This window comes from Lissotriton vulgaris, chromosome 5 (assembly GCF_964263255.1).
Source record: "Lissotriton vulgaris chromosome 5, aLisVul1.2, whole genome shotgun sequence".
Classification (NCBI taxonomy): domain Eukaryota; kingdom Metazoa; phylum Chordata; class Amphibia; order Caudata; family Salamandridae; genus Lissotriton; species Lissotriton vulgaris.
This window is the reverse complement of record NC_141693.1, coordinates 734,847,128-734,863,389: the sequence shown is the minus strand read 5'-3', so window position 1 is coordinate 734,863,389 and position 16,262 is coordinate 734,847,128. Positions and strand designations below refer to the sequence as shown.

General features: G+C 46.9%; 1 protein-coding gene across 2 annotated transcripts in view; it reads left to right on the top strand.

The window, feature by feature from the left end:
• ZBTB48 (zinc finger and BTB domain containing 48) overlaps nucleotides 1-16,262 on the top strand; it is a 157,158-nt gene that overhangs the window by 38,535 nt on the left and 102,361 nt on the right. For both annotated transcript variants that reach the window (XM_086922169.1, XM_086922170.1), the window contains one exon: nucleotides 9,006-9,098. In XM_086922169.1, the coding sequence (XP_086778295.1) occupies nucleotides 9,006-9,098 (93 nt within the window). The remainder of the gene's footprint in view (nucleotides 1-9,005; nucleotides 9,099-16,262) is intronic.

Sequence of the window (16,262 nt, the reverse complement as noted above, 5' to 3'; positions counted from 1 at the left end):
TTGCCCGAAATTGCTACACTTCCGGCGGAAGGGGGGAGCGGTCTAGTTGTCACACCGCCGACTCCCTTCATAACCGATGTGTTGGCGGACGCGCAGCTGACGCGCGCAGAGGGCGCGACGATTGCGCGCCAAAGTCCAGCTCGTCTGCGCCCATCCGCAACTGGACGAGGCCAGGAGCCAGTCCCCCTGCTGCTACAATCACTACAAAAACTCTTATTTATACTAGAGATGCACTTTTGAATCTAAGATCCACTCAATGCTCACAAACTACGCCCCTGAGCTGTCACGAAGCCCCTTACAAATGCTCAGGTTGTAACATTGCCCTCTTATCCCTTCCCTCTACACTTACCTTGGCAAACTCTGATTTTCTGTAGCCTCGGCCCATGTATAAACACTTAGTTTCCCCTCACGAGCTTACATTCATTACTTTGAATTGTAGATCGCTACCTAAGCATAAAAGAGAGATTTTTGACCTACTTACCACTTCACAACCAGCCGCACTTTTTCTCACAGAGACCTGGTTAACTGACCGCTCCGGTCCAGACATAGCATCTGCCCTTCCCGACAATTATACCTTTATCGGTAGAAACAGAGTGGGCAAAGAGGGTGAAGGGATAGCAATTATCTTTTAATAAAATTTACACCTGTAAATGGGAGGACTTAGATATACATAATTGTGAAGCCGGTCTCTTCAAGCTCCTGCTAACCCCCAATTTTACTTTATCTGGAATGCTTATTTACCGTCCCCCCAGTCCCAGCCAGCTCCTGGTCGACCGCATTCCTGGACCATATTTCACCGCTGCTGTTAGATGCCTCTAACTTCCTGATCATTGGGGTTCTCAATATTCATTTTAATGACACATCGTGCCCCACCAGTACCAATCTCATTTTGGATCTAGCAGCACTTAACATCCTTCTCCATAACTCTGGCCCAACTCACAAGGCCGAGAATCTGCTTGACCCCATATTTTCAAATTTGAACACCATAACATGCAAACTTCCCTACCTATCCATTGGTCTGACCACTATATGGTGGACTTTTCTATAATAACTGATCGGTCCCCCAAGACCCCAGCAATCCATACAGGACCCAGGGTAACCCGAAAATGGAAAAACCTGGATGTCAATAAACGTAACTCCTATCTTGAGAACACCAGGCCCCTCACCACTGTTACTAACATCAAGGAAGAGGAGGTCCTACATAACTGGTTTATTGCTGCCGTCAATGCCTGCCTCCCTCAGAGTAAGAAGAAGTACACTTTACATCATCCACCGCTCCTTGGTTCACAGACTCACTAAAAAGGGAGAAAACTATCTGTAAAAACCTGGAGCGGAGGTGGCGTACCGACTATGATCCCGGCACTAAGCAAATGTATAAATCTGCCCTAACCAAATATCATGCGCTTTGCAACACTGCTAGGGCACAATATGTCAACCGTACGATTCTGAATGCACAAAACCGCCCAAAAGCGCTTTTTAAAGCAGTACAGGAGCTCTCTGGTGCTTTATGTCAGCCAAAAGTCCCATGTCTTGACACGACGCAATGCAATACCCTGGCAGAATTCTTCATTTAAAAAATTGATAACATCTATGCCGACTTTGGAGACCCAACCCTTATATATTCACCCTCGGAGCAGCCTGCACTGGCCACGGCCAGTGCATCTGAGGAACTGAAGCTATCATTCAGTAGTTCCTCCCAGTAGCTAACAACCTGGGACTCTTTAAATATCAACACACTTTATGACATCATTGGCAACATTAAATCAGGCTCCCCTAAGGATCCCATTCCCCCTCAAATTTTACAAGCCCTGGACACTTCTACCCATACCCCTATACTAGAATTACTTAACACATCCTTAAGGGAAGCCAAGGTCCCTAATGCATGGAAACATGCCATGATTGTACCTTTACTAAAAAAGGCCAATGCTGACTCTGAAAATCCATCAAATTTCTGTCCCATCTCACTCCTTCCAGTTTTTTCTAAAATTCTTGAAAAACATATTAACACTCAACTCACCAAATACACTGAATCTAGGAATCTTCTTCATCCTTCTCAATCTGGCTTTAAGTCAGGCTTTTCGACCGAATCAACACTTCTAGATGTCTCTGAGATCATCCGATGCCAAGTTGACAAAGGGGAAACCGTGGCACTCATTTTGCTTGACCTAAGTGCCGCATTCGATACGGTTTCCCACCCCATCCTTCTCAACACCCTACAGTCCTATGGCATCACTGGCTCAGCTCTGAAATGGCTTGCTAGCTTTCTTTCTGACCGAACGTTTCAAGTTTTCTCCACTACAGCAGCCTCCAGAACACAAAACTCGAAATGCGGCGTTCCCGAGGGCTCCATTTTGAGTCCCTTATTATTTAATTTGTATGTCAGCCCTTTGGCCACGATTGCAGAACAATCTGGGCTCACCATTTATTCCTACGCTGATGACACCCAGATTATCTACTCACTTTCTGCTAATTCTCATTCCACGTCTTCCTCCTTATGTTCAGGACTTAACAACATTGCCAAATGGATGTATGACAACAAGTTAAAACTCAATGGGGGAAAAACAGAACTTCTTCTGTTTGGTAACAATACAGTTCTGTGGGGATCTCATCACTGGCCTTCTCAAACGGGTCCTCTTCCTGCCCCCTCCAAAACGGCCCGTAACCTCTGCATTATCTTCAATGACCAGATGTCTATGAAGCAACAAGCGGTTAAAGTCACCTCCACTTGTGTTACGATTCTCAAGTGGCTTAAGAAGATCACCTGGATGCTTCCTCAGGACACACAGAAAACCGTAGTTCAGGCCCTAATTACATCTAGACTGGACTACGGTAATGTCCTTTACTTAGGCGCATGTAAGGAAGTAACTCGTAAATTGCAGAGGGTGCAGATCATTGCAGTCAGGCTTCTCTGCAAACTACCTAATAAATCTTTCACATGTCTGTCCTTGAAGAACCTTCACTGGCTTTGCATTGAGTGCCGCTTAAAGTTTAAGGCCTTATGCTTCATGTACAAAATCCATACCAGCAGCGCTCCATTTTATCTTGGGAATCTAGTTCACCAATACTGTCCCTCGTGCGTTCTTCGCTCCTCCAACCAGCACAAGTTTCAGGTACCCAGGATTAAACGGGCCAGAATGGGTGGTCGGTCTTTTGCTTACTTGGCACCCTCCCTCTGGAATTCCCTTCCCATTCTCCTGCGCACTGAACCAAGTTACCTTAAATTCTGCAAGGATTTAAAGACCTGGTTGTTTAACCAATAGGCTGTTCTTTTATCTTACGAGTCTCAAACTTTGCCTGTTTTTACCCTCATCCTGTTCTTAGCGCCGGGAAACCTATGGGTAGCTGTGCGCTCTATAAGCTCATTTATAATAATAATATAATAATGCTGTACATGCCCTGCCTGAGACTCCAGCTGACCAAAAGAAATACGGAAACTCAGCTTGGTTACGTGCCACTTAATGAACCATGCAAACCGTGGAGAAATTATACTGTTCAAGAAAAATACCCTGCATTAAGTATTCTTGCTATTTTTAAAGGCTCCCAAATCTAGTTCTACAGACCAGGGCTTGAAAAATCATAACATATTTACCAGACCTTCAGGTCTAGTAACTGAAATGATCTACTCGACAGAACTGTAATGTACTTGACCAGTGAACTGGTCTCAAATTGTGTGATCCTGAACAAATATTTTGCCTTATGATGCAACCTTTTTTTTCATTATCACATGAGAACACCTGCACAAAAAAACTCTTTATTTACTAGACTAAACGTTTGCCCACAATGTATAAGAATAAAGCCCACAGATGGTGTACACATGATCCCTGGCTTCCTCGTAGTTCACTTATAGCATTGTTATCTGGGCAGGAGCAGGAATATTTCCCAGTTCACGTTTAAAAACGAACTTTTCATAAATATATTCCTATAGAATGATGTAGTGGTGCACTCTCACTTACAGACAACGCATTTTCCATTGAAATGGGCACAAAACCTTCCCGCTAACATGTAGTTTTACTGTTAAAACTATAGAACGCATAAACAGTGTTTAGAAATTGGGTTTCAGCTAAAATATTTAAAATTCTCACATCACCAAGTTGTGTTCTGATTTTTATTTTGATCCTATAAAATTCTTTTTTTTCCACCACAGAAGTATGTGTCTTCATAACTAGTAACATATATTTGAAATGTTTGATCAGTTCACTCATTAGCTATTTCAGAGTTGTGTTAGAACCAAGCCTGAAATCTTACAGCCTTTCATTTCACATACTATACACAGCCCTACTGTCACACAGTTCACTTTAGAAAATCCTCTAACTTCAGTCACAGTAAGAAAAGTAAATGTAGTAAGACAAATTGACTTTTGACCTCTGTCTCTGAAAGCTGAGCAAATGTGACCAGATAGTAAGATCTAAAGGCATCTTTATTGCTCATTCACTTTGTGAGCAAGCAGAACATCTGCTGTCAGCTCGCCAGAACGGGCGAGTAGGCCCTCAAAAAATACCTTGTCCTGATTAATTCTGGCTTGCCATGGCGGGTGGCTTTTTCGAGCCTTGCAGGATTTGTGTTTCAGTAAAGATCAAAATTTCTTCTGGATGCCAAGTCATCCTTGCAGATTTCAGCTTCATAAATAATGCTGCTCATTGAGCTTTCATGTCAAGCAAGGTTGAAAAATACCTATTGTTGGTTTACCAAGAACATACTTTGGGCTTGGAGTCTGTCCATTGCTTACCATTGGTTGGTTTTGTTGTCGCATTCAGTTTCTTGCTTCATTTTTTGATGGTTTCCCTTGTCCATCTTGTGTTTGTCCCTCCCCTGGAGCATAGCTGTTTTACCATCCTCTTGCTGGCTGGCTTGTACCCCTCCACTGATCAGTTTTAGGAAACAACTTTATTCTTTTTGGTTAGGCTCTCCATTAGAGTGTTTGTGTTTCCCAGCTCCCTCCCTCTTGTATGTTTCTCCCCACTTTCCACACACTCTCTTTGCTCTCTCCCCCTTTAGCAGCTTGTTGTGTCTCTCGTGGTGTTCTCCCCTCAGCCCCCCCCTTGCACTTGTGTTGTTTTGTCTCTTGTGTGTGTCTCCCCCGCTCTTCTTCCACCCTCCTCCTGTCCTCCCTCGTGTTACTTTCTCCTTCGCTTCTCACACCACCATCTGTGTTTGTTTATTTATTTATTTTAAAGTTTTATATAGCTCGAACCAGACCCTTGTGGGTATTAGAGCGCTTTACAGGGTAGGTGTCATAGTTACATAAATACAAAGAAAATAACATTGGGTTCAATGCTGGTCCGTGATTGTAAAAAACCTACTATCATTGATACATGGGTATAAGGTGGATAACAAAAATCTAGCAAAGTATAGATACAGTATCCAGGAGACCTCACTGGACAATAGACAATAAAAGGTTCTATGAAGAAGATACATTGTGTAGCAATATAACCGTAGTCCATGCTCAAGTGAATTTAGCCGTGAAAAGCGATTTCACTTCTTTTTTGAAAGATGCCGTAGAAGGATTAAGTCTGGTTTCTGGGAGTAGAGCATTCCATATTCTGGGCGCCATCCCTGAAAAGGTTTGGGTATTTGTTTTCTTCTTGTTGAATCTTCGCGGTTTCAGTAGAAGGGTTTTAGCACTTCTTGAAGCTCTAACCCCACATGAGGGCGCTACTTTCTATACCAAATAGCTTGGTGCATTATGGTGAATGGCTTTATGCATCATACAATGCATCATACATGCTATTTTCAGATGTATTCTAGCTTCAAAAGGTAGCCTATTAAGTGATTTTAGGTCAGGAGATATGTGGGAGCATCTTTTGGAGCCTGTGATGAGTCTTGCTGCAGCATTGATTGAGGCTCTTAGAGGGGCCGTTGCAGCTCTGGGTAGGCCGCAGAGAGAGATACTTCTGTAGGCAATTCTTGGGACAACTAGAGCTTGTACTGCCAGTTTGAAGTCCTTTTCCGACAGGAAAGGTTTCAGTTTTCTCAGAGGATGTAACTGAAAATTTGCTCCTTTTGTTGCGTTGCTGATGTGTTTTTGCATATTGAGGGTTCTGTCCAGTGTAATTCCCAGCGATTTTGCTGAGTCAACGATGAGAGGTTGGCAGTTGAGTGCAGTAAGGTGTTTGATCAATTCTTGCATTCAGGGTACTTGAGTGGGAGGAGTGATTAGGAGGAATTCGGTTTTGAGGGCATTCAGGTTTAAATGGTTTTCGGCCAGCCAGATCTGAGTTTTTCCGAGAGTTGTGTTGAGCGTTTTGATGTCTTCTAGGGTATGGATCTTAAGGATAATTGTGTGTCATCAGCGTACATGTGATATTGCACGTTAGACGAGTTGAGAATTTCAGTGAGTGGTTCCATGAATAAATTGAACAGTGTCTGAGATAGTGAAGATCCTTGAGGGACTCCTAACGTGACCTGGATGGGTTTGGACAGTGAGTGGTTCACCTTAAATCATGAACCAATTTAGAACTGATCCAGATAGTCCCATTCTGTGTTTCAGAAGCTCTTAATTCATTATTTTATTTATAGAGTTTTATATAGCACAAACATATTCTCAGTAATTACACAGGTTCAAAGGTGTACTTTTTTGTCTTTCTGAGGTCTGATTAAGATTTGCTGGGAAGTTGCAGTTACTTATTGGAGTTTTAGTTTGCAATTTTTTTGAGCTGACCGTACTCCTCAGGCATTTAATATTCCAGAGGAAAGCTTTGCCTAGCTGCGACAATGGCACTGATGGATTACCTGGTTAGTGTCTGACTGAAAAGTGAATGATTAGCAGTTGGGCGAATGCAGCTTTACTTAATAAAGGACAACGAGCGTGGCACTCTTCACATTCCGATTTCAGAAATGAAATGGTTCTCTAGCTCCTATACAGGGAGGAATGTCAGATCTGCAGTGTTTTATTTAAAAAATGTCACATTCTGCGCTTGTAGAAAGAAACCAGGTAACTGTTTCAGAATGAAAGACAACTGAAAATAGTAAAACGTCTGGTTGTGTGTTTTTCCCCGTGAAACGGTCTAAGGTAGCAGGTCTTAACCAGTGGTCCAGGGACCCCTTGGGCGTCTGCTTAGGAAATTAAATAATATCAACAGATTTATAAAGTGTATATAAAGAAGCAAAATGTTACATTTTAAAATGTTCTGTAAATCTTTATTTTTGGCTACAAAATAAATTGGTATCCTCTGATTGATTCATGGGAGGAGTGCATCAAACAGAATATAGTATGGACAATGAGTGGTCTCCATTACATTTAAAAAAGCTCCAACCTTCCCATTGAAATGTAACCTGATTTTTATTTTGCATTTGCTTGTGAATTAAATAACATATTACATTTTGTGTGTATTTGTTTGATGAATGTGTGTTTCCATATTTTTGTGTATTGCCTTGCAGTACAAATCATCAAAACTACTTGGGCTGTGGTCCCCAGAATCCAATAATATCTCAGGAGGAGGGCCCCTGATTCCAAAAATGATTCATTAGGAGTCCCTAGGTTTGAGTAATGATTAAGTGGGGGTCCACGGAAATCAAAAGATTGAGAACCACTGGTCTAAGGCATTTGGGAAAATGTTATATTCACAGCAGATTCATTACAAAGCTGCCTTTTGGTTCAGTCTGATCTAAACAATGCCTTTTTGTATTTGAATTTCTGAGAGGACGAAAACAGAGAAAAATGGATTAGGAGTATTGAGTATCCTGAAGCAAAATGAAATTAAGTTTGTGTTGCCTCTCAGAGAAATTATTTATAAGGTCTGGTTGCTTCTAGTGCTTTGTGGCTTCTTGGTGCTAGATTATAGCTTCGGAACTTGGACAGCCACGAGTTCCTTCTCAAACTCCATCCTCATGGGTATGTCATGGACTTTGGGATCACTCAGGTAGGCCTGTCCTAGAATGTCAGGCTCAAGTTCCCAGGTTTCTGGTCCTGAAACTGGCAAGGGGAAAAGGCAGTGGATACCCGAACCCTAGAGCTCAATGAGTTTCTTGATCTCGCTAGTGTATCAACCTTGGTTTCCATAAATGAAATCTTGATGCACCTACTGGAAGTGTCTGTCCTATCTTTACACCCAGGTTGCAGACAGTGTTTGTGTACTCCAGGAGTTCAGTTCTGTAACCAGTCTTGGGCCAGTCTGCCCTTTTGCTATTTCCTTGTAGACTGCTCCAGCCATGGTCTTTGTCACCAGCTTGAGAAGGGATGCAGGGGATAGGGGAGAGTCCATTGTTGGCCTTCTACAGCATGGAAAGGTGACAGTAGTCTGTTTCTTCCAAAGGAAGGTGTGCATGCTGAGCCACTGAGTTGTGAACCCTGCTCTGGATCTCACTCTGTCACAGGGAGAAAAAAACAACACACACACACACCTTTACACACACACTTTAACTTGTGGTGAACTTGAAGCAGTGGCGCACAGTGACCAACATTGGCTCTCTGAGGGGGTGGTGGATCTTTCAGGTATGATGGGGTCATGTGCAATTAAGGTCAGTAACTGTTGCAGCTTGAGATTTTTCTGACCTGTTGCTCCATAGATAAGGGCGAGGTTTGAAACTTTCATCTAACTTGTATTAGTCAGACCTCTGTGCACATTTGGATCCCATCCATGTACTTTCTGTTGCTTTCCGAGTGCTTCTTATCTCTTTGTTCTTTATACCTGTAGCACAATGGATCATTCAAGCACTTCCATCTGTCGATGTCCTTCTCCTGTGTTCTTCGTTCTCGTCCCTTTCCTCCGTCCTCCTGCTGTCCACTTCTTTCCCATTCCCACCCCATCACTTGCAATTCCCTTGTACAAGGACTTTTCTGTCCTCCATTATGTCCGTGCGGTTTTCCCTCTTATGGATATAGTCTGAAGTCTGTTGAATGACCATATTAGGGGAGTGTGAAAATTGTGAATTAATTCGACAATACTGCTGAATAAGTGCTGACTGGGGTTGTTCTTGAGTGGTAGTAGTGGGGGAGTGTCTTTTTGGAAGTGAAAATACATACCCGAAGGTCACTTTTCTAAAACCTTTCCACTGTGTTTTTTCAGGCGTTTACTTGCACTATCTGCCAGGACACCTTTAAGAGACGATCAGAATTACAGATTCATGTGGTATCACACACAGGAGAGATGCCTTATAAAGTGAGTACTCAAATTTGACCACTATTGTAAGGCACTAAGGGAGTTTGAAGGATGGAAGAATGAGAAGACATATTGAAATTTCCTTTTTATCTAGATTTTTTAATCAATATCCTTAAAATTGAGACGGCAGATAAAATGAAACATTGTGTGGTATTGAAAGAAGTCATTGTAGAAGTATATTGCTATTCACCTCCTTCAGTATATGAATCCTAACACTTTTCCTGTTCTCTGACTGGTTCCTTTTTGGAGGGATTTCACCTGCTGTTACTCTATCCTAAGCAATCTATAGTATATCAATGAGAAAAGGTCCAATAAATAAACGTAAAAGCTCTGGATAACGTCCATCACTTGAAAAACACTTTTTCAGCAGAAGACGCATCTTCAGTAAAAAATGTGCATAAGCTCAACAGGTTTTTATGCTTTGATCATGTTAAACTTTCATGTAGTGTGGCAAGATAGTAGCTGGAAAGACCATCCAGAATCTTTTTCTCAGCACAGCTAGTTTTTTAAAATCATTTGTTTAGTGCTACCCTCCCGTGAGGTAGCACTCACACATTCCCCGTAACACTAAGTAACTGCAGGGTCTTTGTGCAGATTTTCTGGATGATTGCTGGTTGTTAAATATTCCATTCTAGTTCCTTAGTATGTACATTGTTTCTCACATAGATATCATGACATTCTGGCATGGGTCCCCACATGAGAATCAATATTGTTTATCCCTGGTGGAAGTTCTTTAGCTGAGTCGGGTTAAGGATCACAGTAGCATGGGATATGTGAAGCTTCCTAGACTATAGCACATTCACACTTCTCTTCAACTTTGACATTCACAGGACTTTTTAATTCAGCCCCTCACAGGTGCGGGGTCTATACTTATAAAACAACTATAGTTCCACTTGAACATTTTGTGACATACACGTCAAAGGCAGGTTGTGTGCAAGCAAAAATGACAATCTCTGGGTTGCAAATTAACAATTTCAAAAACAGAATGCTTATTTTGTTTTCTATTGGCTTTAACCAGACTCTGGGGAATGACAGAGAGGCTCATATTAATTATGATACTACTTGTATGATAGTTTAATGATTTAACTTCATTATTTGGGCAGCTAATCGTGAGCTCATTTTCAATATTTTAAGACCATCATACAAGAGCAAACATTTAGGTAGTTGGTTTGTAATTGCAGGTTGCAAGACAAGAAGGTTCATATCTGAATTGCTGCAATCAGTAAGCCATCAAAGCATTTGGCGCACTACTCTTCTCCCATCTATAGCATTTCATTGCAGTGGGTTGGGGTATGGCAAAATTGGGTCATGGGCAATGTTCCCCCTAATTTTTTTCCTCTGTGCGCTGCAACCATGGCTATGGGCGCCAGGAACCAAATCGCGCGTGTCTGCGGTGCCAAATGGCACTCAAAACGTTTACTTTAAAAAGTGAAAAGATGGAGCATTTTCACACATACAGCTCCACAATAAGGGTCTTAAGGGCAGTTTGCAAATTGGATAAGCACGCCATGAACAGTTGTGCAGGAAGCCATTACAGAAAAAAGTACAAAGTTAAAGCAAAGTAGGTTGCTTTATTTTAATGTTAACCTCACAGACTTCCCCGACGTAGCATAGCACCCGATTTTAGGAGAGGCTGACCAGCGCAGTGTGTGTTTACTGAAATGCTAGGCATGCATTAAAGAAAACGGAAATGCCTCATCCATTCCTGTTTGGAAGCCGGGGACCCCCAAGCAATTTGTACAACTTAAATTTCTTCCTAAAAATGCCTTTTGAAGCTGAGGCAATTTCAAGAGGGAGATAGCCTGAATTAGGTCTATTGGCATGGACATGTATGCATACAGCAGTGTATTATTTATTGGTACGCACGGGCTTGTGGAAAGTGAGCAATCAGACCGCACAAAAATCAGTGCCCTTTTTCTTCCCTCTGTTCCCCTCGCTGTCCCCATGCTCTTTCTGCCAGGTCTTTCCTTCTGTACCCCTCGCTGCCGGTGTCTCTGCCCAGTTTTCCCTTCTGTTCCCCTCGCTGCCCCCGTGCCTCTCTGCCCGTTCTGCCTTCTGTTCTTAGCTGCCCCTATATTTCTGTATTCTGCCTCCTTGCCATTAGTTTTTTGTGCCCGTCTGACCTCTGTGCCACTCGTTTTTCTGCCCCTTTTGCCTTGTGTTCTACTCGTTTTTCCCCTCGCTTTTTGTGCCTTTCTGCCCTCTGTTCCACTCGTTTTTTTTGCCTTACGCCCTCTGTTCCACTCGTTTTTAGTGCCCTTATGCCCTCTGTCCCACTCGTTTTTTAGGTCTCGCCTGTCGATGCGCATGCGCATCGAGCAAGGCGAGAGTATTGCGAGTTATCCACTCTTTATCTACACTGCAAGGAATCGTGGCGATTCCTTGCAGTGCCCGTGACTTTTAAGGTCAATGCGCATGCGCATTAAGCTTATGCGCATGCGCATTGACCTTAAAAGTCACGGGCGCGTGCATGTCAGTCTTTGTTTACCCGCTCCGCCCCCTTCCCGCCGTCTCGCATTTCCCCCTGCCGCATCAAAGGCTTTCACGGCCGGCCGGCCATGCTTTCAGTTTCACGACCGGCCGGCCGTGTCAATTACATTTCTCTCCCCGCTCCGCCCCCTGCTGCGGCCGTGTCGCACTTCTCCTCCCCCCCCTCCCCACAGCAATGCCCTCCGTCTTGTTTGTTGCAGTCTGTCTTCCTTTTGTCTCTCCCTATCCCTCTTACTTCACCTCATTCTCTCCCCTTCCCTCTGCCTCGCCATCTCTTCTTTCCCTCTCGATTCCCCGTGTTTCCTCCTTTCCCCCGCCTCACTCTCTTCACTATATGTCTCACTCCTGATGTTATTAGGTTGAAGATATTTCAGTGACATATATATTTTAAACAGAACGCGGTATTCCACAACATCGTTATCTTTCCTGAAATGGTATTTTTTTTTATAAAATAGAAGCTTGTGTAAAAAAAACGCTGCACATAGAGGGTACGTGCACTGTTGTTGTCCCGATACTGCCTTCAGAGACAGTCTGAGAGTTGCATTAAACCTCCACTTGTTTGGCGAGTGCGCAGAACATCCTGTTCCTTCTGGGCCGCCAACGGCTGAAGCTCGGCCTCTACTGCCCCCTGCTGGTATCAGGCGCTTCGGACAAGAACGTGATGACAGAAAGCTTAAATGAATCGGGGCCGCTGCTACTGCGCTGGGTAGCTCTCCGGCGGCCCATTGTTATTTTTTTCTGATCGCGTGATTGGATAAAGGCACCAAACGTATATAAATACGGCCCCACAGTCCAGCCATAAATGACGCGGGGAGTCGCATAGGAACAGAAGCAAACTCAGACCAATTTCATCTCCATGGGCCTCACTGGCGGGTGCGGCTCGAATTTTAATTCCACGGTGAGCACAAGACCTCTTCTGTTCGTCCGTATTACTTGGAGCGAATAACTTAAAACTGAAAACACATGGAGGGTGAAATGAATTAATCATGATGACCACCGGCATTGGCTTAGCTATCATTCCATTCCATCGTTTTTTGCTCATTGTGCCGTTAGACAGTATAGGCACTCATGCTTGTCCGCATTTACATTCAGCGTGCTGGTGCATGAAATCCTAATTTGTTTTAACAGTTTGAGGGAGCGGCCGCAGGGATATATGATTTTTTTCTCCTTTGGGTGCAAGTAGTGGAAGCACGCCCTCTACTGCCTCCTGCTGGTACTAGTAGGAGCAGCTCCTTAGCAGCTATGAAGATGCAAGGCCCCTCCCTACTTTCTGCCCTGGCCCCTCCCCCTCTCCTTGAGGTGAGCTCGGCATCACCCTCGCTCATAGCCTCGAATCCATCACCCTGCTTCCAGTATGCACACCCCGAGCACGTCCTCGAAACACATTTCCATTCTGTCCATTCCTATGCATCATTCATTTATCACGCAGACACCTCTCAGATCCGTTTCAAAGCCAAACTGCAACTTTCTTGCACTCTCACTCATCCTCACTCACCCTCAACCCCTCACCCTCACTCACCCTCAACCCCTCACCCTCACTCACCCTAACTCACCCTCAACCCCTCACCCTAACTCACCCTCAACCCCTCACCCTAACTCACCCTCACTCACCCTCAACCCCTCACTCACCCTCAATCACCCTCAACCCCTCACCCTCACTCACCCTCAACCCCTCACTCACCCTCAACCCCTCACTCACACTCACTCACCCTCACTCACCCTCACTCACCCTCACCCTCACTCACCCTCACTCACCCTCACTCACCCTCACTCACCCTCACTCACCCTCACTCACCCTCACTCACTCACCCTCACTCACCCTCACTCACCCTCACTCACCCTCACTCACCCTCACCCTCACTCACCCTCACTCACCCTCAACTCCTCACTCACCCTCAACCCCTCACCCTCACCCTCACTCACCCTCAACCCCTCACTCACCCTCACTCTCACTCCTCACTCCCCCTCACTCACCCTCAACCCCTCACCCTCACTCACCCTCAACCCCTCACCCTCACTCACCCTCAACCCCTCACCCTCAACCCCTCACCCTCACTCACCCTCACTCACCCTCAACCCCTCACTCACCCTCACTCACCCTCACTCACCCTCACCCACCCTCACTCACCCTCACCCACCCTCACCCACCCTCACTCACCCTCACTCACCCTCACTCACCCTCACTCACCCTCACTCACCCTCACTCACCCTCACCCTCACTCACCCTCACTCACCCTCACTCTCACTCACCCTCACTCACCCTCACTCACCCTCAACCCCTCACCCTCACTCACCCTAACTCACCCTCAACCCCTCACCCTAACTCACCCTCAACCCCTCACCCTAACTCACCCTCACTCACCCTCAACCCCTCACTCACCCTCAATCACCCTCAACCCCTCACCCTCACTCACCCTCAACCCCTCACTCACCCTCAACCCCTCACTCACCCTCAACCCCTCACTCACACTCACTCACCCTCACTCACCCTCACTCACCCTCACCCACCCTCACTCACCCTCACTCACCCTCACTCACCCTCACTCACCCTCACTCACCCTCACTCACCCTCACTCACCCTCACTCACCCTCACTCACCCACCCTCACTCACCCTCACTCACCCTCACTCACCCTCACTCACCCTCACTCACCCTCACTCACCCTCACTCACCCTCACCCTCACTCACCCTCACTCACCCTCAACTCCTCACTCACCCTCAACCCCTCACCCTCACCCTCACTCACCCTCAACCCCTCACTCACCCTCACTCTCACTCCTCACTCCCCCTCACTCACCCTCAACCCCTCACCCTCACTCACCCTCAACCCCTCACCCTCACTCACCCTCAACCCCTCACCCTCAACCCCTCACCCTCACTCACCCTCACTCACCCTCAACCCCTCACCCTCACTCACCCTCACTCACCCTCACTCACCCTCACCCACCCTCACTCACCCTCACCCTCACTCACCCTCACTCACCCTCACTCACCCTCACTCACCCTCACTCACCCTCACTCACCCTCACTCACCCTCACTCACCCTCACTCACCCTCACTCACCCTCACCCTCACTCACCCTCACTCACACTCACCCTCACTCACCCTCACTCTCACTCACCCTCACTCACCCTCACTCACCCTCAACCCCTCACCCTAACTCACCCTCAACCCCTCACCCTAACTCACCCTCACCCTCACTCACCCTCAACCCCTCACTCACCCTCAATCACCCTCAACCCCTCACCCTCACTCACCCTCAACCCCTCACTCACCCTCAACCCCTCACTCACCCTCACACTCACTCACCCTCACACTCACTCACCCTCACTCACCCTCACTCACCCTCACTCACCCTCACTCACCCTCACTCACCCTCACCCACCCTCACTCACCCTCACCCTCACTCACCCTCACTCACCCTCAACTCCTCACTCACCCTCAACCCCTCACCCTCACCCTCACTCACCCTCAACCCCTCACTCACCCTCACCCTCACTCCCCCTCACTCACCCTCAACCCCTCACCCTCACTCACCCTCAACCCCTCACCCTCACTCACCCTCAACCCCTCACCCTCAACCCCTCACCCTCACTCACCCTCACTCACCCTCAACCCCTCACCCTCACTCACCCTCACTCACCCTCACCCACCCTCACCCACCCTCACCCTCACTCACCCTCACTCACCCTCACTCACCCTCACTCACCCTCACCCTCACTCACCCTCACTCACCCTCACCCTCACTCACCCTCACTCTCACTCACCCTCACTCACCCTCACTCTCACTCACCCTCACTCACCCTCACTCACCCTCAACCCCTCACCCTAACTCACCCTCAACCCCTCACCCTAACTCACCCTCACCCTCACTCACCCTCAACCCCTCACTCACCCTCAATCACCCTCAACCCCTCACCCTCACTCACCCTCAACCCCTCACTCACCCTCAACCCCTCACTCACCCTCACACTCACTCACCCTCACTCACCCTCACACTCACTCACCCACCCTCACTCACCCTCACTCACCCTCACTCACCCTCACTCACCCTCACCCACCCTCACTCACCCTCACCCTCACTCACCCTCACTCACCCTCAACTCCTCACTCACCCTCAACCCCTCACCCTCACCCTCACTCACCCTCAACCCCTCACTCACCCTCACTCTCACTCCTCACTCCCCCTCACTCACCCTCAACCCCTCACCCTCACTCACCCTCAACCCCTCACCCTCACTCACCCTCAACCCCTCACCCTCAACCCCTCACCCTCACTCACCCTCAACCCCTCACCCTCACTCACCCTCACTCACCCACCCTCACCCACCCTCACTCACCCTCACCCTCACTCACCCACCCTCACCCTCACCCTCACTCACCCTCACTCACCCTCACTCACCCTCACTCACCCTCACTCACCCTCACCCTCACTCACCCTCACCCTCACTCACCCTCACCCTCACTCACCCTCACTCTCACTCACCCTCACTCTCACTCACTCACCCTCACCCTCACTCACCCTCACCCTCACTCACCCTCACCCTCACTCACCCTCACCCTCACTCACCCTCACCCTCACTCACCCTCACCCTCACTCACCCTCACTCTCACTCACCCTCACTCTCACTCACCCTCACTCTCCCTCACTCACCCTCACTCACCCTCACTCAC